The sequence below is a fragment of the Eptatretus burgeri genome, chromosome 8 (assembly GCF_056783735.1).
Source record: "Eptatretus burgeri isolate ZD-2024b chromosome 8, Ebu_testis_v1, whole genome shotgun sequence".
Taxonomy (NCBI): domain Eukaryota; kingdom Metazoa; phylum Chordata; class Myxini; order Myxiniformes; family Myxinidae; genus Eptatretus; species Eptatretus burgeri.
In genome coordinates, this window is record NC_140968.1 from 35,332,594 (window position 1) to 35,351,196 (window position 18,603).

The 18,603-nt window shown below is 42.9% G+C and overlaps 1 protein-coding gene across 1 annotated transcript in view; it reads left to right on the plus strand.

The window, feature by feature from the left end:
• The first annotated feature begins 18,108 nt into the window (after positions 1–18,108).
• Positions 18,109–18,603, plus strand: part of LOC147021509 (sodium/potassium/calcium exchanger 5-like) — a 19,763-nt gene continuing 19,268 nt past the window's right edge. Inside the window, exon 1 of the mRNA XM_085891511.1 lies at positions 18,109–18,367. Coding sequence (XP_085747637.1) covers positions 18,298–18,367 — 70 coding nt within the window. The 5' untranslated portion in view covers positions 18,109–18,297. The remainder of the gene's footprint in view (positions 18,368–18,603) is intronic.

Genomic DNA, 18,603 nt, shown 5'->3' on the forward strand with positions numbered 1-18,603 from the left:
AACAGACTGACGTCATCAATTCTGATTCAGACCAGGTCACTCCACCTTGGACATACTGCTTCTACTCTTCCAACAATGGATGGATGTCAGACACAAATTCAGGTCCGTCTCTGGACATATCTTTGGCTTTCTATACAGTCTGGCATCCTGCTTTACTCTCCAAAATCTGTGCCTATGGCATCCAAGGCCAACTTCACTCTTGGGTGGTGGTCGTCATATGGCAGCTTAGCTGCCGGGGTAGCTATCATTTCTTGAAGCGCGACTATGTCGCTGATGCAGTGCCCCTCGGCCAGTGCACACACTGGAACTGGTACTCATTTTGCCGACCTCGGAAGGATGACAGGCTGAGTAAACCCCCTGGTGTATTAATTCAGCGGCCGACGGGGCTTGAACTCAGGACCCTAGGATCCCAAGCCACCACCCTAACCACTGAGCCAACACCAGGCTTACTCTTGGGTTACTGACTTCCTCTCCTCTCATAGGCAACATCTGACTCTCAATGGAATACTTTAATCTCCTCTTCCTGTGAAGGCTGAAGTGCCACAAGGCAGTGTTCTGGCCCCATTCTATTCCTAATCTTCATCCACAATCTCTCTGACTCTATGGAAAATCACCTTTATCTATATACTGATGGCTCGACCCTCTGCTGTGACATCCCTCATCCTTCAGACAGGCAGACTGCAGCCTTTTCACTCTCTTCAGACCTTGACAAAATCACAAACTACTCAAAAACTTGGAAGATGTCTTTCAATGCTGATAAATCACACTATCATTACCTTTCTTCTTCCGAAATGACTGTATGGCAACATCCCTCTCCCTTCCTCCCCATCTACTTTCTTAACATTCCTCATGAGGACATTCAGTCAATCAAACTCCTAGGTCTTACTGTGAGCCATGATCTTTCTTGGGCAAACCACATTTCAAAGTTGGCCTACAATACCAGTCGCCGACTGGGCATCCTGCGTCGTCCAAGTTCTGTTCTCCAAGCACATCATCCACCATACAGTACACAAACTGTTTACCTGGTTTTCCTGAGATGAAATGTGCAGATTGCTCACCAGTCGGAATCTATCAAACCTACTGATCTACTTATCCCACTCTTGTGTTTTTGAGAAGTCGAATGGTGCTGGAGATTGGATGGTGAAGCTGGCACCTGAACAAAAAAAACAACTGAACAAATCAAACCAAATTTTGCATGCTGCCAGAGTACCCCAAGTGTGCTTTCTGTCTGGGTAGCAAATCTGGAGTGTGGGGGGTGTTCAAGGTAGGGGGAAGACTGCAATTCTCTCTATGCAAATGTGTATTGTATAGTGCCCCCAGTGGTATCCGGTATTACAAATCAACTTCTTGTATAAAAAAAAAGTTTAAACAACTTAACAATATGCATTATGGTGATGGTGAAATCTGAGTGAGAACAATTAAAATTTTGAAAATGTTTTATTTTAGTCATTTTAAGTGGAGATTCAAACCAAAGCATCCAACACTGAGCTTCACAGTGATGTGGAAATGATTTTTGCTCACACCATATACTGCATAAAAGCAGCAAGGTTGGTTGATGAAGATGATGTGAACTGACTTCCAAGCAGATGGAAGATGACCTTGTGCAAATTATAAATTATAGAGTGACTAGAACAGAATGTTTGTGAAGTTCAACATGCTGTCTTTTGATTAAACCCGTCAGAAAAGCGAAGGGTAAAAATGCCTCGTTTCCAATTAAATTTAAAACATGAATCCGATTTATATTAGCGTCAAAGACCTCCAACACACAGTCTCGAGTCGGTCTACTTGGTTCATGATAGGTGCTACTTGTGAGATGAACTGCTCAAGTCAGGATGTGAGATGGCAGAAGTCATTTGACAAAACCTCTTTGATAATTATTATTTGGGTTTAAAAAAATAATAAAATAAATAAAAACTTAATCACATTAGCATAACGTGTTACAAAGAAGATCTTCAACACATTCCTAATTTTGCCTTCAGTGTATTTACTGTATCCCTGTTCATACAATAATTATTAATACCAATGGCAACGCATGAACTTTCTACAATTAAGTACTTTAATGACCCCAACTATTCCCACTTTTTGTTGTTGTCAGCAGGTGACTCTTTTGTGGGGTGAACGTTTTTGACCATAGACTTTCACGAACCGGCTGGCCAGCCTGACATTCACCCGCACCTGATTCGAGTAGGAAATTTTAAATTTGTTCAGGGTGCCAGTGATACCTCGCCAACTCTTCATGAGAGACACCATGGGATCTTCAACGTCCACGGACGACCAGTGCTGGCAGACTGGTCATCTATCTTAAGCTCCCTGTGATGGCAGGCAGACACATTGATGTTTCACTCAGGATGTGAAATGCCATGTCGAGATTCGAATCTAGAAAGTTGAATGTGCACACCTCTAAGCTATCCTGTGAGCCCATGCCCATGCATGAACATTACCCCCCAAAATGTTGGACTTTTAAAAATGAATATATGTGTTGTTCAAATGCAAATGCTGAAATGTACCTTATACCAACATTGAAACATGGCTTTCATGTTTCATGGCTTCATGAAACTTCTTTGCCATTTTATTTTTTGGCCACATTTGATCTGTTTCACAAAGACACCAAAATGAAGTCAGTACCATTTCACACGAAGTGTTCCTCTGGCAACAGCATCACCAATGAAGAATTGTGCATTCACAATTTAAAACTGGAAGTGAAGCAACAATTGATCGAGCATCTTGAGCCAAGAGAACAATGAGGACAAAACTTTGAGTTTGGCAAAGTCTTGGTGAGCATTTTCTAGAGCTCTATTGCTTGCTTGCATGGATACAAGACAAAGTTCTCGAGCAGAGTAATCACACTTGTCGTGAGCAAAGAGACACTGATGCAAGAGTCTGTCCACTGATGCAAGAAAGGAAACTTTTAGGGTGTATCATACCTGTCTAATGATGGTGTGATATGAAATATCAAACCGCATCTGAAATGGAAATGGCTTATTCTTAACCGCTTTGGGGATCGATGGCGCTTGTTCCTTGGGTTATGCTGGAAAGTTTATTTTAAGTTATCCTTTGCTTTGTGTGACTGGCATTGAATGTAAAAGAGGTGAATAATTGGAGATATATTCTAATACAACACCTCCCTCTAGAGGTAAGGCAGGAGATCACAATGTTCGTACAGACTCTCCTCTCATTCGTCCAAATGTTAACCAATGTTTCAGGCATAGAGTGCTTGGTGCTCCACTTACCTTTCAGCTGTCGAGACTGGGTTTGATTCCCCATCTGACTATAAACTGTCCAATTGCTCCACAGGCAGGGCGTTGCATCATTGAGCACCATCGCATGGATGGATGTTTGTTAAGCTGTGGATCCATTTGCTTACATCACATGCTGGACATAGAAGATCCCACGATGTCTTTCGATAAAGTCAGCCTAGGTGAGTTATTGCAGGCACCCTGAACAAATTTCAAGTTCCTGCCCTAACCACCATCCTCCAAACTTCAGGTTTGGCCAACCCGTTCATGAAAAACTTGGGCCAAACCTCTTCCTAGGCTCACTCCACAAGAAGGTGGGATTAATTGGGATGTTAAAGTAGTGGAGTCGTAGTAATAGTCGTAGTCGTAGTGCTTTTGTTGGAAAGCCTTTCGAGGTTTGCACTCAGGGCGCAGGAAAGCTCAGGCAGACATAAGACACTGAAACAAAATACAGTATGTACAAAAATAATAGGAATAGACAAGTAAAAACAAGGAACCTTGTGGGGAGACACTGCTAAGTGCATCATTTGCAGTGCAGATTTCTTTATACCTTTCAATAGTTTTAGGAATATTGTGCCACCTTGAACCCTGAAGTGGTACGTGAACATAATGAAGTTTTCAGGCGAGCAAACCTATGTTACACCACATCACTCTCAATCATTGCTTTTATGATTTTATATATTGCAAGTTTTGCAGAGGCCAAAACAAGGTTAACAAGGAGATCCTGTGATCTACTGTCCTTCTTTATAGGATGACCAAAAATAAGAGATGTTGGGGAAAAATGAAGCTGGAAGTATAAGAGTAGGTTTTTCAAAAAAACACAATCAGCGGTTGAATACAAGGGCACTGTAATAAGTGCAAGTATCCTATCATACCTCTTTTAATGGACGAGATGGGTTCTTGAGACTTGTCCGGTAAGTGAATAATCCGTTAAGAGAGGTCATTATCACATGGTTCCCTTGGAGATGTGTTCCTGACAGTGTTAATTCTTACCCTATAAATGCTATATGATGGTTTCCTTTGGTAATTATAAATACAGTATGGCGTTTTATAAATAAAATAAAGACTTTGTTCACATAAATAACATATTAAACTAAATTTAATAACACTCAACAGTTAATTATTTTGGAGCTTGCCATGTTATACGTTCACCACCGCTGCCTTGCTCAGACTACCCAACTACTCCTCCTTCCTGGCAACGGTGGGAGATGAGAGGGAGCAGCTACTCCTGGGAAGATGGGCGAGGATGTGGCCCATTCTCCTGTGAAGCTTCAGGTTTATTCACAAAGAAGGCATCGAGAGTTAACTGTCCAGCTTTCCTCTTCATGTTGCAAAGCATTTCCGTGTAGGGGGAAAAACTGTTGAACACATTTCGTTTAACTCGTGTTCTTGTACTTCGCTCAAAATATCAGGGTCATTTTCAGTGACAAGCTCTTGTGCATCACACAACAACCTGTAGGCATCACTTAAAGTCTTTTTGCTGAGGATTTTTTTCTGGTTCAGTATCTTCTGCGTCGTCGGCCTCTTGGTTTGCTCGTCCAGATGTTCCTCCAGTTCCTGCAGCTCCTCGTTTGTTAAGCTATTCCCATATGATGTCAGCAGCTCCTCCACATCATCAACATCTCCACATCATAAAGTCCAGCTCGATTAGCTAACTGGACAATTTCCCTTAACTAGTCTCCAAGGCCACAGCCTGGTGTTGGCTTAGTGGCTAGGGTGGTGGCTTGGGATCCTAGGGTCCTGAGTTCAAGCCCCGTTGGCTGCTGAATTAAAATACACCAGGAGTTTGACTTAGCCTGTCATCCTTCCGAGGTCGGCAAAATGAACACCAGTGTACTGGTAAGGGGGACACTGCATCAGCGGCATAGCCGCGTCCCAACCAATGATGCAATCAGCAGCCACAGGCTGCACTCGATAAGGAGAGAGTCTCCAAGGCAAAAAAACAAATAAATTATTTCATCAAATAGATATTTTCATGTCCATGAAGCGAAAATCTGTTAGTCGAGGTTCTGTTATAAGAGGTATGACTGTATATGAAAGATGGTTTCCATTTCATCCCAGAAGCAACATCCACCAGGAAAGTTTGTGGAATGTTGCAGCAGAGCTCCAGAACTCAGTGCTCCAAGAAGCAATCTCCAACTGCAGTCTCCCACCTTCCTTGGTGCGAGGTTAGAGATGAATATTCCCAACTTGGATGGACGGGCAAGGGAGGTGGAAGAACCTCACGCCAGGGAATGTCCAGCTGATTTCCTAGTACGACAAAGTGGAGTGAGTGGATTACTAGCAAATATATTTCCTTCCTTGAGGGTTCACAGAAGGACACCGCAGCTGGACCAGAGATCTTGCTCATATTATGTGCAGGTGGCGGATGGGAGAGATCATGCCCTCACGGTTTAATTATAAAAGCCATGGAAGTATGGGGTCAAACCTGCACAGCTTTGACATCTTTGCAAGGATTCTCCAGGTAAGCCAGACAATCAGGAGGCAATTTCTTCTTAACCTCCTTGAGTATCCTAAAAGGAACTCTGATTGTCTGTCTGCAGGTCTATTTTAATGCAAGTTCCTTATTTTACTGCAAGAGATCTCCCACTGTGGATACATGCTTAGACAAGAGTTTTCCCCTTATAAGAAGGGAAGCTAGTAGTAGTAGTCGCAGTAGCAGTAATAGTAGTAGGTAGTTAGCATAGACTGCTCACCCTGTCGAGTTCAAACATGACTCCTAAGATATAAACAATGATTGCCATCTTTATTTTGGACAATGACTGCCTGTCCCATCAGCAGTCATGTAAAAGGTTTCTCTCGAACACCACCAGTCTCGCTTGAACACCCCCAGTCTCGTTTGAACACCCCCAGTCTCTCTTGAATAATCACTAACTAGCAGAGCACCCACTTTACGGGCGATCTTGTTCCAAGCATGCAACATGTTCTTCTGATGCAAACCTTCATTTGGGTGGTGTAGAGGCAACTGACAGCAATGTATAGGCAAAAAAACCCAAAACCCCAGGTTACATGCATGAAGGAAAAACATATCTTCTGCTTATAATTCAAAACACCTCACTGCACTAAAAAAAATGTGGGGACAGGAATACTTGACTGTAAATGGTGGAGATTTGTAATACCCTCCCCCACCTGGAGGGGGTGCTACACGATACACATTTACATGGAGAATTTGCATCCCCCCACCTCACCCCCTCCAAGACCAGCGAAAAAGATAAAAGACCCCTATAGTACATTAGTTGTGGTCATGCTAATCCTATGTAGCAAGTCTGGATGGAATTCGGCAAGAACTGTAGGAGGAGTAGCACGACAAACAAACACACACACACAAACACCCATCTGTGAATTATAGTAAGGATTACAGAACAGTATTCTGTGCCTTCACCAGTTTCAAACTGATTCCCGCTTTCGGATTTTCACCTGAACAAGGATGTAATATGTGTACAAGCCGGAAGGCGACATGGGTGGTCGCGACATAATTGCATACTAGTCATACAGTTTTTGACGGATCGGGCTGAAAATTTTTGACAAAGAGGTTGATTATAGTGCGCATAAAAGCCTGGAAGCCCATTTTTGATTTTCGAAAAAATAATTTTTTTAGGATTTTTCTAAAATTTCAAAGTCCCGTTGCTAGGCAACGGTGATGTCCATAGCAACGGTGCTCAAAAGCATAGAACGAGATCCTGGTATGAACCTACCTGTCAAGTTTCATCAAAATCGGTTGACTCCTCTGGCCTCCAGAGCTGTCCATTACATACAAACAAACAAACAAAAAAAATGACGGTAAATAGACACCCTATTTTTGAAGGACTACCATTTGAAAAATAAAACCTAAATCAAAAAAATCGGCTCGAGTAAAATTTTCCAAATATCTTGAAGTGTTTAATTCCGAAGTCTCGTTTCTCCACATTCAGAAGTGTAGGACAAGTATTGAATACCGTTTGGGTTCTTAAAACGCGGTTTTTCGGCCGCTGCTTAGCAACGAAACTCAAACGCGCACACTCCGAGCCCATATGGCACCTGTTCGCCAAGTTTCATCGAAATCAGTTTGCTGGTTTGTGCTGTGGAGCCTCGCGTTGCAGACACACACACACACACACACACACACACACACACACACACACACACACACACACACGGACAACCCGACAATAAGGGTACTCCAGCGACCACCCAATATATACATGAGTGGCATATACTGGTCTCTACACAATAATTATCAATGTAAAACAACTCCAATATTAAATGAACAGAGTATCTGTAGTTGGAAGCATATACTGTACAGGCATCCCATGAAGTGCTACATTTGAACAGCCCATGTCGAGTTATCTTATTCTTTATCTCACCAGGTTATAAACCTGGTGTTGGCTTAGTGGATACTCGGGTCCTGAGTTCAAGTCCTGTTTACCACTGAATTAACACCAGGGGGTTGATTCAGCATGTCATCCTTCTGAGGTCGGTGAAATGAGTACCAGTGTAGGAGCCAATAGGCTGCACACGAAGGGAAGGAGTATTGACAGATTGATTAAAATCTGGCATTGGTGTGGTGGAGGCATGATGGGCTGAATGGCCTCCTCCTGTGCATAATTTCCTTGTAATTCTGTAAATTAAAAACACAATCATCATTATGTTTGCATGGCCATCGAGTTCCCACTTGACATCATTGCAATGATTATTGAACGAAAGGGAATCATTCTAGTTCGATGGAAATAAATATACTGAACAGCAAAAGAAATCAAGTCCGAGGTCTTGTCAAGTATTCAAACAGAAGACAAACTATTTTGATTCCAATCACTCATTTAATGAACAAGCTCAAATGAGCTAAAATCCTCGTCCTCTTAATGATGACGTCATAAAAACGAATATGACGTCATTGTGATGCAACAGCTTTGCGATAAATTATCTGCGCTAATGCCCGGCTTGATTCCCACAAACAAAATTCAAACAGCTTGCCTAGTTTCGGAGATAATGGTATCGGCGATTTCCCTTAGCGGCGATATTATGACGTCAACTTTTTTCGAGGCAGAATTTCCAAAATCAGAGAAGGTTACTGCCTGCGGGTGGGCTTTCTGCATATACATGGCAAGTTTCACGAAGATCCGATGAAAACTCTAGGTTGTGAAACAAAAAATGGCAAAAAAATAGGAATGACGATATAAAGAGTGATATGACGTCATAATGATGTATCATATGTGTGGTAATTCATCTCTGCTAATGCCCTGTTCGATTCCCGCAAACAGAATTCAAAAAGCTTGCCTAGTTTCGGAGATAATTTTTAGGCGATTTCCATTAGCGGAGATATTTTGACGTCATAACTTTTTTTCTTGGAGGAATTTTCAAAATCAGAGATGGTTACTGTCTGCGCAGGGTATTTTTACATATATATGCCAAGTTTCAGGAAGTTTCGATGAAAACTGTCGGCTGTGAAACAAAAAAGTCCACAAGAAGAAGCTCAGAAGAACAACAACGTCAGTAAGACTTGGAGATCCTCCACGAGGATCTAAAAATGCTTTCAATTTGTGAGCTGAAAGTGAATGTTGAAATTGCATTGCAAGATTTTCACATTTACCACAACCTGCCAAGAGGAGACACCCCAGTGAAAAGTCAGTCTTTTCAGGAGCATGTATGTCCACCTTGGGCTTGCATACAGGCGGTGCAATGTCACCTCATAGAGTTCACAAGAGTCTGGAAGAATGTCTGAGGCAAGTGGTTCCACTCAAACACCAATCTCTGTTCCAACTGTGCAACTGTAGTTGGATGTCTCCCAGCAGCTATCCTACACCCAATTTCATCCCAAACATGTTCAATAGGAGCCATATCTGGGGAAAGTGACGGCCATGGAAGAACGTTGATGTTGTTCTGAGTGAGACATACCATCGACACCCTTGCTGTGTGAGGACTTGCATTGTACTGTTGGAAGAACTGTAGTTGAGGATGTGCAGCAAACATTGGAACAACATGAGGACGTCGACGGTGGAGTCCTCCATCTCGTAGTCGATGTCTAATGGTATCGGCGGACACTGGCCCTCTAGGTCCCTGAACTAAGGCTGCTGTTCTTGATGCTGCTCGAGTACGGTTCCTTAGATGAATGACCCAGATGAACCGATCTTGTGCAGGAGTTGTCACTCTTGTTCGACCGGAACGTGGACGATCAGCAACGACCCCTGTCAGCCGGTGACGTTGGGCAAGTCGTGTGATGGTGGTGAGATAACATCAAAATTGTCTGGCTACATCGGTTGCAGACATACCAAGCTGTTAGTATGTCCTAACTAACACTAACCCTTACAACATTCCAAGGGCCATTCCTCTTTGCACAGTCGAAAGTCCTGGCATCGTTTGCGTACAGTGTACACCTTCGAGAGCGAACAATGAATGTTTTTCTGACACAGCCCTTTACAATGGATGCCTTAGAGTGGCAATGTGCGTGTTTCACCAACACCTGTCAATGCACGTGCACAATTCATTGTTTAACTTCACTGTATGACATGACATCCCCTGGACTCATCACATCATTTTACCATCATCTTTTCTAACATGCGATTTACTTTTCTGAAATTTCGTTTCTTTTGCTGCTCAGGTCCGTTTGCTTGTCTCTTTGTGTGTCTTCTTTCTGCCGAAGTAGTTGTGGGTGTGGCTGTGCCACTGATACAGTGCCCCCTGTAGGTTCAAGCAGGAATTTGTAATTTGTTCATGGTGCCGGCGATAGCTCGCCGACTCTTCACGAAGGACACCGTTAGATATTTACACTCTGCCAACTAATACCAGCAGATGTGACACCAGTTTCACGTCCATCCGAGGGACGGACACACACACACACACACACACACACACACACACACACACACACACACACACACACACACACACACACACACACACACACATTGATGAACCACCCTTCTTGTGAAACTAATACCGGCAGACATGACGCCTAATTTAACGTCCATGTGATGGCAGTTTATAGCTCGATCAGGATTCAAACCCAAGTTGACAGCTTCGTTGCAAGTGTGGGTATACCTCGAGGCCATTCCTGCCAGCCCTGTGTACGTGTCTGCACACAACATGAATATGTCTATTAAGTACAAACTATTGAGATTTACATTGTGTGCAGCCTTTTTGGCTGCTGGTTGCAGGGCACGGCTATGCCGTTGATGCAGTGCCCCTTTTACCAGTACACTCGTGCTCATTTTGCCGACCTCAGAAGGACGACAGGCTGAGTCAACCCCCTGGTGTTAATTCATCAATAAACGGGACTCAAACTCAGGTTCTTAGGACTATTGAGATGGGATTACGACGATCAACATCGGAACATTGGACCATGAATACGTCTACTAATGACATACTATTGCACGTGATCACATCTATTAATTACATCATATTGAAACGTGAATACATCGATTAAGTATGTACCATTGGATTGTGAGGCATGATTAGAATGCGAGTACGTCTACAAAGTACGTAATATTAGAATGCAAGTTTGTCGTCTATAAAGGGATGTACTATTAAGAATGTGAGTATGTTTATAAAGTAGGTGTATTAATAACGTGAGTGCATCTACAAAGTATCTATATATTACTAAAACTGTCATCTTGTATGTATGTATGTATGTTCCGAAAATACAGCCAAAACGGTACACGATGGCGCAAAAATTTTAGTGCCACCTTACTCACCATTCGCCTGTGGTGTGCAGTATCAAGTTTCGTTCAAATCGGGCAACGAAAAAATTATTAAAAAAATCAATTCCCGATTCAGTCAAGTACTCTTCGGGAGAATTTGGTCAATGAAAACAACCTCAACTGTATAGTTCGCTGGAGCTATCTCTTTTTTTTTTAATGATTTTTTATCAACCGCTGTCACATCGGGAAGCCAACGGGTTCACGGGTCATCTAGTGTCCTTTAAAAATTCATCTACGTCAGTAAAACGTGCATCTATATAATACGTACACACACACCAACGTATGTCTATAATATACATATGATTGGAACGTGACTATATAATAACGCTGGAAAGGTGTGTTTGTTCGCTGTCGGAACATAAACCAACGCCGTAGATGCATCGTCTTCACAAACACCACAATAAACCCACGTGTGACTTCTTTAAGGTTACACTGAGGTGAACAGAGCTGCTATCCACCAGGAGCGACTCCTTGAGGAATATCTGCCTACGAGAGATTCCGATGACAATCGTTCTACAGAGTAACCATGAAAAATGTGTGTTTGCCTCATAACGTCACCAAATGACATCATAATGTCTCAAGCTTGACATATCGAGAAAGCACTCATCGAGGTGTTCAATTTGAGGTACTACACGATATGGTTCCTAAAACTTGAAAATTTGACCTTGGGATCAAATATGTTTAAACTCAGGCGCTAACCATGAAGGTCAAGGCCAATCGCCACCAAAAACTAATCAGCTGAGCGCCAGACCATATACTACATCCCCATAAAGTTTGGAGATGATTCGATTAAAATTACTCAAAAAATAAGGGTTTTGTCGACCTCCACGATTTACCGCAAAGTGACCTTGACCTTTGACCTTGACCTTTATGTGTGCTGAAGGGTATTGTAATAATACTACGATATGTGTACCCACAAGAGTTTCCGATGAGAATTGTGCTCTACAGAGTGATATAAAGGTGAAAAATCCAATGATTACAGACAAACAAACAAAGAAAAAAAAAACTTACCAAGTAACAGATCTTGCAAAAACTTCGTTTTGGCAAGATAATAAATACACGACACAAAGCCACACTAAATAGACCACACAAAACAAGTCTGAGCGAGGGCTTGCAATCTCTGATTGCTCTTTTTAGTTTTATATGTAACACAAGCACAAGAACGACTAAAAAAGCAAAAATTAATCAAATAATTTATCTAACTAGGTCTGTTCTCTAAATATATACATATACATGAGGTAGTATGTCTGTATACATTTATACATACATATACATATATGCAGGTGCACACTGCACCTACAACATGTATACATACAGACATCACAATTCTCCCACCATACTCGGCAAAAAGTGAAACAGAGAAAGGTAGTATGTGTTGACATCCCCCTACCAGGCTGAATCACAACACTTACTCATCGAGCCTCCCAGGACATTTGTGGTGACTGATGTCACTGCAGCAGGTGCTGGCTTTCCCTCACTGAACCAGGCATGATCCCTTGCTGTCTCGAAAAAAGCATGGAAACACCTTTTCAATTTCAATGTGGAACTTCTTTATTGCCATTATCTGACTTGGAGTGTGGTGCCATGCCAAAGATCCCATAATTTCCAAGTCACGTCTATCACAACACCCTGCAACAACCATACTTCCGGCACTGTAGTCAGCGTATCCTCACAATGACAATTACGAGAATCACTACATTCAAACTCGTGAATTCATAGAACACATTACCCCGTGCAGGTGCATTGTCTTGAGAAACAAGTACTTAGGTGGGGTCAACGAGCAGATAATCTGATTGGTCCTGATGATGTAAAATGCTGTAATATCGTGTCTAAGTACTGCTAAATGGAAGGGTTTTGAAAGTTCCAAAAAGCGATTTGTGTTCTGCAGTGTTCAAGGATGTATATAATTACTGTATATTGAAATTAAAAATCAGATATTACAAGTTCTAGAAAACTTTGTTTTGGAAGTTATCTCTTACAAGACCTTGTTTAACCCTAAAAAGGTAACTTGGGATTTTGGGGACCCCAAGCCCAACATATATTTTCAAAAAATAAATATTTTTTTTAAAACATTTTTTCTTTAAAAAACAAACAATAAAAAGTTATAAATATGAGATTAATATAGTTTTAGTATTAAAATATTGCAAAGGGTTTCAATTTGATATGTACATAATGTTATATTGCAATAAAATGATTTGAACAATTAAAAAAAAAAACATGGTTGGGGCTCGGGGGAGGTGGTCCGAAAGACCCCAGGTTGCCCAGATGTAACTGTGGGATGAAGGTTACCTATTAAGGATGAACATGTTACATTAGTTATCTTCTCGTGTCTGTTGTTTGTGTCCTTTATAACATCCTTAAACACAGTAAATTTCCTGTTTGGAATGATATTCAATTTTGCTTCATGGCCAGGCAGGCAGACAGACTAAAAATATTACCTTATTCCTCTGTGTGCATGCGTGATCGGGACGAATTCAGAGCCAACGTACAATAAAACAGCAAACTTGTCTTCCTCTCTATGTTCCGATTCGTGTTCAAAATATAACATTCAATTTAAATAATTGCTGTTCCATGATCATAAACTGAGAAGACAGACATACGGACAGATAGACATGAACCAATTGCTTAACCCGGCTTTTCTGTTCGCGTGCGTGGGGTAATAACTCAAGAGAGCAATCACAGGAACAATGGCACTTTTAATGATACAAAGGCCTTTGCACCTTCACTTCAAATGGCTGTGCACGATGAAACCCAACATTTCCCCGTTCCTATCAAGTGCAGGCATAAAATGAGGTCACAGTGTCCCACAGGTGACCATGATGCTAACAGACTCTCTGATGACGTTGCATGGGCAACACCACCAGGCCGTGAGCTCCGATGACGGGGTGGTGCCCACTTTGTCTGTATTAGTTGGAATTAACAAGGCTCTCAGCTGACTTGATTAAGGATTTGATTGAGGATCAGGAGGTAACAGTCTCCTCAAACTGCTCACATGCCATCGACGATGTGTTCTGTATTCGCCTGATATTTGATGCAATTCTTCAGTCATTTTTACTGTGCTTGAGATTTGCCTATTTATACTCCTACACTTTCATAGTAGTTCATCTGGCCTTATCAGCAATCTCTGAATCACTTTATCTTTGCTGGCAAATCATACCTTAGTACCAACTTTACAGTATCTCAACGACTCTCTCAAAACATCCAAGAACTGTTCCCTTCAGGCCTGCCACTTCGGGACCAGTGATGGATTGGGAACAATATGAAAAGCATCTCCTTCGTCCATGCAGTCTGCGCTCCATTAGTTTCAATTTGTCAGTGTCATTGAGGTGGCCGGTACCCACCTTCCTCATCATCTGGTCAGACTTCCTTCGAGGTCGTCTCAATGGTTTGATTCGGTGTCAATCGTTGAATATCAGGAGGTAATCCAACCAGACCCCTTCTCTCCTAAACACCCTTCTCTCTCCGTTGCCCTCTGCTTTGCTGTTTCATCATTATGTGATTGATCATGTGCCACACAGCCCATACTTTATATCGTAGCTGCTAACAGGGGCATTTATGGCTGAGGTTATTTTTGAGATCGCTAGCCGCTAGCAAATTCATATATTGAAGAGATTCAATTCTGAATTCAACACACTAGTCATCGTTACTGAGGTGCAGCTGTGCAACTGATGCAGTGCCCCAATTACATTCGGGAAATAATTTGTAATTTGGTCAGGGTGCCAATTATAACTCATTTCCTCTTTGCAAAAGACACCGTGGGACCTTTAACGTCCACCAACTAATGCCAGCAGAGAGGATACCCAGCATAATGTCCATCTGAGGGTTGATGCACACACATTGAGGTATTACTGGATGTGAAACACTAGGGTGACAGTTTATAACGATGCAGACATTCAAACCCAGGACAAACAGTTTAGAGGTGAGTGTGAATACGTCCAAACAATCTTACCTGCCCTTTGAGATTGGTGTTGGAGATGGTAATGTTCCAGGGCCTGCAAAAGTATTCACCCCCTCCAAAGTTTTCACATTTTGATGCCAGCTGAGCTTATTTCATGACGCTTTAAATCAAACAATATATAGTCTTCCCAAACTACTCCATAGTGATAAAGCTAAAAAATGCAGATAAAATGTGAATCAGTTGGATTAACAGAGAAAATTCAGATGATTCTCAGGTTTTTTTTGTATACCTTGTTGAGGCTCATATGAGAGCCAACACATAACGCACAGCAAGGGGGGGGGCATGAGACAAGAGGGGAAGGAGTGGGAAGGACAAAACTGGGGAACAGACATTAGGAGATCTGTGGAAGGGAGAGGGATGGGGTGGGGAACATGGGGTAAACAAGATGGACATTACAGGGACTTTCAGGAAGGAAAGCAGGGAATTTGAAGGAGGTGGGTTTGGGGTGGATTAACGGGGGTAGAAAAGATCGAGGATTTGGATGGGGGATGATAAGAGGTGGTGGTGAACAGTTGTTTTGAAGGCCTGGAGGGGAGAATGGGATTGAACAGAGTGAAGGAGTTTATTCCAAAGGTGGGAAAAAAGATGAATGAAAGAGTGAAGGTGAGCAGCGATTCGTGATTTTGGTAGTTTTACCAGAAGTGGGTTGTTGGCGGACCTTGTACGCCCTGTGGACAAATGGTGGGGGACAAATCGCAGATAGAGCAGGGGGGTGAGACCGGAGAGGAGACGGTAGAAGACAGAAAGACCACTGACCTGCCTGCAGTGAGAGAGTGAGAGGCCCAAAGACTCAGCCTCATCGCGGGAGATGCCAATGATCCGAAATGCCTTGGTTTCCAAAGTGTGAAGCTGACAAAGGTGGGAGGCAGGAGCACCAGCCCAGAGGGGAGAGCAGTACTCCATCAGGTTGTGGACGAAAGCTTTGTATGGGGTCAGGGGCTCAGGTGGGCTGAGGAAGGACATTGCACGATGGAGGATTTCCAGTCAGTGACTGGCTTTGCAGGCCGGGTTGGAAATGTGGCTTTCCCCGGAAAGATCATGACAGATAGTGAGACCCAGAAGCTTGAAGGAAAGCACTTCTTCCAGAGGATTGTTGAGAATGAAGATGGGGGGGGGGGGTTCCGAATGGTCCTTTCGGAGAGACATTGTGAGAGAGTGAGATTTGGCCGGATTGAAAGACGTTCCACATGTTGCACCAGTTTGTGATTTTATCCAGATCTACAGTGAGCGAAGAAGCTGCTGCTTGCCGGTTTGAGGGATGACAGATGGTATGGCAGAGGGTGGAGTCATCAGTAAAGAGATAAAGAGGATTTTCTAGAGAGTTGGAGAGATCATTGATGAAAACCAGAAAAAGAACAGGGCCCAGAATGCTGCCTTGAAGAACTCCAGTCTGGACAGGAAGAGGGGATGACAGAACTCCATTTAGGGCCACACATTGACTGTGACAGGAGAGGAAGTCTGCGAGCCATGAGTGAAGATGGCCTTGGATACCATAGGAGGAGAGCTTGGTGAGCAGGGCAGGGTGCCAGACCATGTCAAAAGTACACGATATGTCTAGGGATATGGCATACCCCTAATTAACCCGAAATCACTTCAGGAACAAATTATTTGTTTGACTTGTTACAAAATAAGTGTAATAGGTTTCACCTGCATGTAATCAGTGGTTTAACATAAAATTAAGCTCCCCCACTTATCGAAGGAATTTTCAGGTGCAACTCACTTGGTCAACCAACAAGGCAAACGTGAAGACCAAGAAGCTTTCTAAAGAAGTCAGACAAAAAGTGGTGGAGAAGCACCATCCAGGAGAGGGTTATAAGAAGATGTCAAACTCACTCATTATCCCTTTGAGTATGGTGAAATCCATCATTAAGAAGTAGAAGATGTATCATACCACTCAGACTCCACCCAGATCAGTTCACTCATCCAAACTCAGCAGCCGGCAAGCAGGAAACTGGTTCAAGATGTCGCTGTGAATCCATCAATGACTTTGAAAGATCTGCAAAGCTATACATATGAGATGGGGGTCTGTGTTCATCAATCAACAATATCCCATTCCCTTCAGACAACTTCCATATTCTTGATCGTTTGTTGCATGCTCTCCATGCAGAAACTTTCCTTTGTTTCATATCCTGAGCAGTTGTGTTGACACGGGAACCAAGATACTTGAAGTCATTGACCGTCTCAAGTTTTATTCCATTTCCGTTGAATTTCCACCCTCCATTTGAATTTTCCCTTGCTAGCCCATATTGTTTTGTTTACCGCAATGATGTCCACGCAAACTCTCCAACCCTGGACTAACCAAGGTGGGTAACCTTGATGTTGATTTTGACCAGGTATTTTTGACTTGGACTCCAGGTGTTCCCTCGGCGTGTGTAGTTAGTTGTATGTACCATATTTGAGTTTCAGGGTTGAGTCCTCAGGAGGGTGATTGATCAATGTGTGCACCATCCCTCGGATTGACATGAAACTGGGCGTCCTGTCTGCCGGCATTCGTTGGTGGACGTTAAAGATCCCACAGTGTCCTTCACGAACAGTGGGCAAGCTATCTCCGGCACCCTGAATAAATTACACATTCCAACCAGCAGATGTCACTGCATCAGAGGCACAGCCACGCCCTGAGCCATTGATTCGACCCCACAGCCTTTTGCTGTAACCGAACGAAGAAGAAGCGCCCACATTGTCAATCTTGAATAGTTGTCACACGAGATGGGACTTTCTCTGCTGTGTCAACAATCACAGTTAAATCAAGGTTGGCTTTCAACTCAAAAATGTCATGCCCTTTCTGTGTGTGTGTGTGTGTGTGTGTGTGTGTGTGTGTGTGTGTGTGTGTGTGTGTGTGTGTGTGTGTGTGTGTGCGTGCGTGCTTGTGCGTGTGTGTGTGCATGTGCATGTGCGTGTGTGTGTGCGTGCGTGCGTGCGTGCGTGCGTGCGTGCGTGCGTGCGTGTGCATGTCAATAAGAGTATGCTGATGAAGAAGAAGAAGAAAAAGAAGAATAAGGATATGGCGATACTGTGAGGTTTGAATGGAATGATGTGGGGTTGAGCACGTGTCAAACTCGGACACGGGACAAGGCATCTCATGACTGCGACGTCTGCGTGGCCGATCTTCGTCCGTGTGTACATGCTACATTGGTTATCTCATGATCGTTTTTCAAAAGACATCGTGCAATCGAACTTCCACCAAACTAGTTTGCATCACTCTCGAGTGGAACTATTTCACTCTCTCGGCTTCGCTTTATCGCAGTGCCTTCTCCGGCGGTTTTGCGTTCTCCTTTCATCACCTTATACACTATTTATTTAAATAAATAAAGAGTACTGAAAGAGAAATCGACAGAGATAGGTGGACGGACGATATAAGTTCAAAAACAGTGAAACAAGCGAAAAATCGAGATCTTGAAGGAACAGTGACAGCCAACCAGCCGGGGTGAGGATGTTGCTGCCGTTCTGCTCTCTCAACGTTCTTGCGATTCACCTGCATGTGGCTTCCTTGGAAAGAATAGGTAAGGCAGTTTGTTTCCCCTCCTTTTTTTTCCTCGTTCATGCCACAGAAACAAAACCCAATGGAATTTGGAAGTTTCATGTAATGTGATTCTCTCTCCCCCTTTGGATTCTGCTTCCTGATGATCATACTTCACCTTGAGAGTCTGAATCAGAACACCACATAAGACTGGACATAAAGGTCACCTTCTATCACTGCTTTTTTTCTCTCTGATCTTTGGGATTATGATCCACAACT